The 9,081-nt window shown below is 35.1% G+C and overlaps 1 protein-coding gene across 2 annotated transcripts; it reads left to right on the top strand.

Moving 5' to 3' along the window:
* Positions 1-821: 821 nt before the first annotated feature.
* Positions 822-8,962, top strand: LOC127410701 (macrophage mannose receptor 1-like). Of its 2 annotated transcripts, none has more exons than XM_051645890.1 (6): positions 822-1,776; positions 4,510-4,559; positions 4,696-5,076; positions 7,061-7,405; positions 7,549-7,634; positions 7,712-8,962. In XM_051645890.1, the coding sequence occupies exons 2-6, from the start codon at positions 4,523-4,525 to the stop codon at positions 7,886-7,888; spliced, it is 1,026 nt and encodes a 341-aa protein (XP_051501850.1). In that variant the 5' UTR covers positions 822-1,776; positions 4,510-4,522; the 3' UTR covers positions 7,889-8,962. The 2 variants fall into 2 exon arrangements, with proteins under 2 accessions (XP_051501850.1, XP_051501859.1); XM_051645899.1 differs by having other exon boundaries at positions 7,716-7,861.
* Positions 8,963-9,081: the final 119 nt, after the last annotated feature.

The following is a 9,081-nucleotide window of genomic DNA, read 5'->3' as shown; positions in this document are numbered from 1 at the left end:
TTTCCACCGTTGAAAGTTTCCCCTGAACTTGTCTAGCAGAATATGGTGTAACACCACTGTTTACCTCTGGCAGGTGTAAATGCTTCTTGTTTTACAACCTGCCCCTAATTGACTGGCAGTATTAATATTAATCAGCATTTGACTGATATTTATTTTATTTTTATTTATTCTTTATTTTCTCAGTGTTCATTTCTAGAATTTGTTGCCAATGTATAATAATAATGTCAAATATTCTTTAATAAAAATGTTTAAGAAAGCAGCCTTCTGAGTACATTTGCATAGTCATATCGGTGCACAATCCACATACAAAAGGTCTGTTTTCATTCCAGCTCAAAAATTAATTATATCGGCCACCATATCGGTAATCGGTTAATTTTCCCCCTCTAAAATCGGTATCAGTCTCAAGAATCCCATATCGGTTGGGCTCTAGTGCATTTCAAACTGTTCTGAGACCAGTGCAGACAGACAGCACACTGGAGGTTAAGTCATTCACTAAACAGGGAGCAAGGGAGCATCCTATAGCTCTCTATGCAGTTAAGTGCATTCACTCCTAAAATCCGACCAAAAGTTCAGTTTCAGGCTGCAGATGATGTTTGGATCACTCAACATGTTTGACAGACATGAGACAATGATAATCAGTACATAGATTCAGAATTTATAATGTGTAATTTTATTTTAATGTGGTTGGTAGTGATTGGATGATGCTGGACATTAATTTGAATCAGAATTAATTATGTAAATTTCTGATGTAATGTCTGTAACATCTCAAAAACATGATTAGTCAACACTCTTGGAAACAAAATAAACATAATAAACAAGACTTTCTATAGCTTGGTATTATTTAAAATTTCACAACTTAGTCCTGCTGTCCACATATGTGGACATCAATTTTTAGTAAAACTATTTGCTCTAGAACATTTATTATTATTAATGTTATTATTATTATTATTTTGCTTGTTTATTAGGTGCTACTACTTACAAATAAAAAAGGGAAATGGAAAATGCACACAGCCGTCACGCTCTGGTTTCAGGAGGTTACATGAATAGTTTCAAAAAAGTTTCTGTGATCTTGTAGTGTGGGAGTCATATGGACTATTGTGCTCTTTTAATTAATTAATTTATTTGCCTAACGGTGACATCAGTTGCATTGGTTTGTTCCTTGTTTGCATTTACAGCACTCTGTGGATAAAACCTTCAAGATGACTATTCGACTTAAATTACTTGTCAAAGCCTAATAACCACAAATCCAATATATTATAATAATTAGTAATTTGATAAAACTGTAGTGGGTTTAAACATAGGTATGTAATAACTGGGCAAGTTATTTATTATTTTCTATCAACTCATCTTTTTTTTTTTTTTTTTTAATGAGTTTATATTGTATGTCAATAATTTATTTGGACATTTAAAAGCAAAACTGCAATTTAAAGACATTTTGAATTAAAGTTATAGATTAAAATAATAAGTGTTTTAAGTGTCTCTCTTTGAAATGTTTCATTGTAGCATATTTCCTCCTCTTATTAGGACCATGCAGCCTACATTTTCCTGTTTTGTTTGTGTTTGCATAACAAGCATCATTTGGAAATGATAAACAAACTTTTCCATCCATGACATCATGTTGTCTGAGTAGAAAGAGTGGTTTGCATAGAAGGCAGTGTAAACCATATAATCAATAAAACACAATACACCGCTCAGAGCATTACACCTACAGCAAGAACATCAACGGCAAAAAGTCCAAAACATTTTAAAGATCTTCAGTTTTCTCCATTATTACAGGTAATTTTTTTCTTTTTATTGCAATATGAAATAACTACAACATACTTATTATTTAGCAGGGCTGGGAATCAATAAAGATTTTCCAATTTGATTCCGATTCAGTTCTGATTTAGATTAAACTGATTCATTTGGGTATATTTCAGTTATAATGTCCATTTTCTACACAACACAAAACATTTTTTACAAATAATTTATTATCTATGTATTCCAATTTAAGAGCGTAGTCCATCCCTTGACCAAGGTAATGCAGGCAGAGGTCAGTAAGGTGCACTGCTGTCGGACTGTAAGCTTGTGGCAGATTAATTTCTGGTAGAGTCCATCTTAAGTCCAAGGTTCAGGCAGTGTCCAGTGAAGTATCCCGTGTCTGACGGTTGGTGCTGGCATCAGTTCATCCTCTGTGAAGTTCATCGTAGTAGACTGAAGTGATATCTGACTGGCACCGGCTGTATTGAGTCGTTATCACTCAGCAACACACAGTAGTGGGAGTCGGATATCAGGAAGGACTAGAGCTGGATCTGGCTGGCTCTGGTAACCTCAGGATATGTATCCCAATGTTAAGACAGGGATATAAATAATATTAGCGTAGCCATTCACTTTAAAACAGGATTATAGAACATGAGATGTGTTTTTGGTTCCAGCAGACCTAACTAATGCAGCATAACTATAAGTTGATAGATAAATTAGGTGTTTGCCTGTCTGAAAATATGAGTCTTTAGTAGATTTTTGAGACGATAATGATTTTAGAGGGGGGAAATTAACCGATTACCGATATGGTGGCCGATATAGTTAATTTTTGAGCTGGAATGAAAACAGACCTTTTCTATGTGGACTGTGCACCGATATGACTATGCAAAGATACTCAGAAGGCTGCTTTCTTAATTATTTTTATCAAAGAATATTTGACATTATTATTATACATTGTCAACAAATTCTAGAAATGAACACTGAGAAAATAAAGAATAAATAAAAATACAATAAATAGCTTAATAAACATTAATAGTACTGTTTAGAATCAGTCAAATGCTGACTATATTAATACTGCCAGTCAATTAGGGGTAGGCTGTAAAACAAGAAGCATTTACACCTGCCGAGACAAGAGATAAACTGTGGCAGTGGTGTTACACCTTATTCTGCTATACAAGTTCAGGGGAAACATTCAACGGTGGAAAACCAGACTTTTAAATATTACATTTTGTAAATGCAACAACTGGAATTGTTCACTTGAAGGGGGCACCAAACTGTGAATCCTGAATAAAACAGTTTGGTGAATACATGTTTACGTATGTTTATGTATAAGCTCGTTGTCACGGAGAGTAAAAGATGGACTTTATTTACTTTCCAGCATTGCGTCTCACCAACTAGGTAACAACATAGTGTGAAATCAACACTTAACAGACACAATCCACCACCGCACCGTTGTCTGCTGAGCTGCAAAAAGATGCTCTGATGTTTACCTTTCAATCTACTACATTACTGATTGCACTGACAAACTATAGCTGGCTGACAACAAACAGATGTGATAAACATGAGTGACATGGTTGTCAGGGACAGGGTTAACGTTATATTAGTTATACTGAAAAGGGAAAATGATGGGGTAATTGTTTATTAACATTCCAGTAAGTATTTCACAAACTAGTTAGCAACTTACCCAGAAGACACCGCTTAGCTCCGCACTGCTTAACTCCACCCTGTCTGCAGGGCCACCCTCAGCTCAGCTCTGTAAACAATGGAGTCGGAGCGCGCTCTGCTGGACAAACTACGTTATGACACCAATTCAAGCATTGTTTTCTGCATTATATGTTCTGAAAAAAAGTTTTCATATCTGCGCATATCGGTAAACATAAACGCCGATACCGATGTATCTGTGAAAGGCTAATATTTATTTAGACTAATAATATTTCATGATCTATGGTGTTGAAGGCAGCACTAAGATCTAAAAGCACTAAAAGAGAAATGCAGCCGTGATCAGATGATAAAAGCAAGTCAATTGTAACTCTGATAAGTGCAGTCACTGTACTATGATGGGTCCTAAATCCTGACTGAAATTCTTCATATATACCATTTTTTTTAAATGAATATAGTTGGGAGGACACTACCTTTTCTAGTATTTTTGACATAAATGGGAGATTTGAGATGGGTCTTTAATTAGCCAACACTCCAGGATCAATATATGGTTTCATAATAAGCGGTTTTATAATTGCTATCTTAAATTTCCTTGGGACATGTCCTAAGAATAATGAGGAGTTAATAATATTAAGAAGAGGTTCTGAGATTACAGGAAGCACTTCTTTTAATAGCTTGGTCAGTATTGAATCTAACATATAGGTTGTTGTTGATTTTGTTGTTTTAATAAGTTTGTTTATCTCTTCCTGTCCTATGACAACGAAGAACTGAAGTTCTGTCTTCATAGGTGCTATTGCAGATGGTTGCATAATCCAATTTTATTTCTGATGTTTTCAATTTTATCAGTTCTCAGAAATTCACAAAGTCATTACTACTGTGCTGCGATGGAATATCTGGTTCAGTCGAGGCTTTATTCCTTACTAATTTATCCACAATATTGAATAAACATCTAGGATTATTGTGGCTATTTTCTTTGATTTTGCTAAAATATGCTGACCTGTACTGTGTCTGGTCAAAAATGACCATGAACAGCAAAATAATTGATCAGAATAGGAGGGTTAAAAACCTTTTTATTTCCTCTCACTATTTTATGGTAACATTTTATTTCAGTAGGTAATCAGAGATGGAACAAGGTCTGCTTCAAGTACTTCTTTTACTTGGTGAGTAACTGAAAATATGCATGTTTTTATTCATTTATTTATTATTGATGGTAATTCTATATGGGAATCCACATCTAGTCCCTTAGAAAATGTTTGTCTGTCTGTCTGTCTATCCAATCACCTTTTCTATCTGCAGGAGTTCTGTCTAGTTCACTGAGCTTTAGGGGTCAGTATATTCTGATCCAGCAGAAGAAAACATGGTCAGACGCTCAAGCGTTCTGTCGAGCAAATCACCTGGACTTGGCCACATTTAACAATGATAATGACAGGAATAACTTCAGAGACTACCTGGCTGCTAGTAAATTTAATTCAGATGTCTGGGTTGGATTATACTCTCAATACTCTGACATCAATAGCTGGCGATGGTCCTTTCAAGACGAGAACGTAACGTTTACCAACTGGAGCCCCGGAGAACCTAACAATTTTGGTGGCAATGAGAAGTGTGTTCACTTTTGGTCTAGTAATACTTGGAATGATCGACCTTGTTCCACATATATGTACTGTTTCTGCTATGATGGTGAGAAATGACATTGATACTTTAACAGTACTTCCCTGCAAAGGCTAAATGCAATATCTAAACTGCCTTAGAGAAGAGCAGATATAAAGTGTTTAGCTATTTGGGGCTTAAAGCAGCAGTGACCAGTGCATAAAAGAGACATTTGTTTTTGGTGACTTACAGAAATCATATTTCACTTTGAGATTATTTTGAAAATCTTTCAAACTTTGATATTAGGGCAACCAAATAAACGCGTTGTATTCCTGAGAATGAGAGTTGTATTCAAGTGCTATGCGAAGGACTTTTATATTCATATGAATATTTCTACCACATTACCTCTAGATGTCGCTTATTTGCGACGCGGATGTTTTCAGGACATATTTTGCTATTTTATGTAACATAAATGAAAAAAGTTCAGACTCTAAGCTTTCAAATGATACTACATATGCCTAATTTATGTGTCTGGGGACTTTAACGTTTTAAGCATAAACTTACTTTGTGTTAAAGCGCCCCCTCTGAGTTTAAGGGGTATAAAGATATTTACTATTGTCAAAATAAATGCAAAGACATAATTGCAGAGGTTTTACATTTTTTTATTTAGCTATCCTTTAACAGCCATTATGCTCTGCTGTGGTGGAGACGGGTCCCATTAGATCACAAATAGTGGTAGAAGATTTTCGTAGATCATATTTGACCTCATATCTGTCAAAGCAAATGCACTAAGGAGGTGTTCCAAGCCCACAAACAGCACTTTAGGGGCATGTTCAGCTCAATTTGAGCAAAGCGTCCATTAACATCAGTTCATTTCTGGGGTGCCAAAAGAATACAGGCTAGATGTGAGCTTCAGTGGAGGGGGAAAATTATCAGTAAATAAAGACTTTTGTTTTATTTATTTTTTGCCTGTTCCTCAAACTAAACTTTCATATGACTTTCATAAAACTTGAAAAAGTGTGCTATTGTAACCAGTCCTACTCAAACTGCTCCAAGCAGGATTTGAATCAGCATCTCTGGCATGGGAGGCAGGCATGCTAACAAGGAGGCTAAAGGCTACAACCCTTAGCATCACTTGCTAGTGTGCCTCTTGAGGCTAGGGGAGTGAGGTTTTTACACACTGCACAGCTACCTACCAGCTGGCTACCTTTACAATAGCCATAAACGAGACACTTTTTTGGCTTTTTAGGATCGTAAAGGAATATTCCAGGTTCAATACAAGTTAATCTAAATCAACAGCATTTGTAATATTGATTACAACAAAAATTAATTTAGACTCGTCCCTCCTTTTCTTTAAAAAAGAAGAAGCAAATATCTGTGTTACAGTGAGACACAATGGAAGTGAAGAGAGCCAATTTTTGAAGGCTTTGAAAAGATTATAATTTTATAAAAGCACTTGCATTAATTCTTCTGTTAATCTGGTGTATTAATTGAGCAGTAAAGTTGTTTACAATGGTCATTTTTACAGTAGTTTTAGGGTTTGTTGACATTACATCGTCATGGCAATGAAGTTGTAAAATTGGCTATAAATTTATACAGAAAAGTGATTTTATCACACTAAAATCATGTTAACACACATGCTGTTTATATCTTTTGGTTGTACTTTTGAAAAAGTGAGTATTCTAATGTTCAAAAATCGTCCCCATTGACTTCCATTGTAAGTGTCTCACTGGAACACAGATTTAAAGAAAAGGAGGAACGAGTCGAAATTAATTTTTGTGGTAATCAACATTATGCCACAAATGCTGTCGATTGAGCTCAACTTGTATTGAACCCGGAACATTCCTTTAACAGATGTGAAGAAAAAAAATCTACTTTTATGCTACACAGAAAAAAATAAAAAAAATAAATAAAAATATATATATATATATATATATATATATTTTTTTTAATTATTATTTATTTATTTATTTATTTTGTGAACTATTCATTTAAAACAAATGAAAAATGCAATACTGAGATCTATAATACTGCTAAACATATTTTCTCATCTTTCGTTTTTGCGTTTTGACAGGAGTGACAGATAATTTCATCCTTGTTAAAGATCAGGTCAGAACTTGGTACGAGGCCCAGAATTACTGCAGACAAAATTATACAGACCTCGCCACTGTACGCAATATAAGTGATCAGAATAAACTTAAACAGTTGATGGAGCAACAATCAATGTATACAAATATCTGGATCGGATTGTTCCGGGATTTCTGGAAGTGGTCGGATGGAACCAACATCACCTCCTTTAAATGGATTCTTGGAGAACCAGATAATATTCTGCATAATGTGGCATGTGCTTATGCTAATTCTGAAGGCAATACAGGTGATACAGCATGCTCGGATCGGCATCCGTTTGTCTGCAACAATGGTATGTTCCTTGCCGATAAAATATTACTAGTTAAAACTGAAGTGTGTGGTTTTTGTTAAAATGTGTTCTCCTAACTTAATGTGAAAGTGACAGCTTGATCTCATGAAAAGTATGTTGTTTTGTTTGGAATTATGTTCCCATAGTGATAAAAAAGATTAAGGTGAGAATGGAGTTAAAATCAGATCAAAATTTGACCAATCCTAAAATTCAGGACACCATCTTACAGCAAGTGAGTGCCACTGTCTTATGTCTTATGATTTCTTGCATAACAAACATAATGTTCATAAGACTGGTTTTGTTCATCAGATAGAGCAGAAACTGAAGCAGCATGGAATGGCAGCGGACGCTGAAGTGACATGGAAAGTTCAAGCAGACGGTCAAGAGTTCCACAAGAAGGAAAATTATACACAACAGCAAAACTGGAAGGCTTGTGACTCATACCCTGACCATCCAAGTTACCTCAATGAAACCTGGAGCTACTGACATCTCCACTAGTGGATCCCAACCTTATTTTTCTGGGAACCCCTCTTTTCCAATTCCAATATGTACACATAATTTGTAAAAAAAAAATGTACTGAAGGGAGTCCAAACTTTTGACCTGCCTTGAATTAGATTACTAGCCTTTAATTAGTCTTTAATAAGTCATACTGTAAAACATATCGTTTTAAGTCTTGGCTTGGAATGAGCAATTTAAATATCTGAAAACAAATAAATGAAGGGGTAAATATCACCAGCAATACACACTTTAGTTAAGTGTCTCATTGACACATTTAAAACATGAACAAGGGGTGACATTTAAGAATTAAATCACATCATGAACACCATAATTTTGGAACATTACCTGCTTTTTTAGCATCAAAAGTGAAAAGCGCCATACAGCGATCCCGACAAGGAGGTTCAAGACAGGGAGTGTCGCAAATGTACACACAATAAACACAAAATTAAAATCTAAATTATTCTGTGACTAAATTAAAGGGTCATGAAAATGTGCGGAATTGCATATAAAAACCTGACCAGCCACAATTACACTGAAGATGGATCAATAATCTACACAATTGCATTATGTGTGTAAAGTTAGTTTTAGTTTCGCAAATTACTTCTGTGCTTGGATTTACATTTGTGACCACTTTTGAGACTTTCTTTTTTTTTTTGTGACGTTGATTCAGATACCACACACTGATGGCATTTTTAATGCCAAAATTGTCTGAGTAAGAACATTTCAAATGCCTTTTTTATTTCACTCAGAAACAGACAAATGTAATTCAATAGGTTACGTTCCTAATTACAATTTTAGTCATGTAATTTGTAATCCGTACCAGATTACAATTCAGAAGTAATATTCCCAGCACTGCTGACAGGCGGTATCTGTATCTGAAAGGTGATTGGCTCCTTTACCTGTAAAGCAGTACTTTCTTTTCTGCCTAGATATGCCATTTGGGTGTTCCAATTTCTCCCATTCACTTTAACTCAAGTGCTCCGTCTCATTTTTAATTTGATCATAACATTCGCAATGCTTCATGGGATTGTACTGTAGTTCATATACCTCATGAAAGACGTGAAGTAAACAGTCTTGTATCTTTGTGTTTTTGCCAGATTTCTGAACACTTTTTTGCTTAAAATCAAACTTTGTAATGTAAAATGATGAGGGTAAGATACCCTAAAAACACACAAGGCAC

Source organism: Myxocyprinus asiaticus, chromosome 2 (assembly GCF_019703515.2).
Source record: "Myxocyprinus asiaticus isolate MX2 ecotype Aquarium Trade chromosome 2, UBuf_Myxa_2, whole genome shotgun sequence".
In the NCBI taxonomy this organism is placed as follows: Eukaryota; Metazoa; Chordata; class Actinopteri; order Cypriniformes; family Catostomidae; genus Myxocyprinus; species Myxocyprinus asiaticus.
The sequence above is the reverse complement of the archived record's forward strand: the minus strand, read 5'-3'. Positions and strand labels throughout refer to the sequence as shown.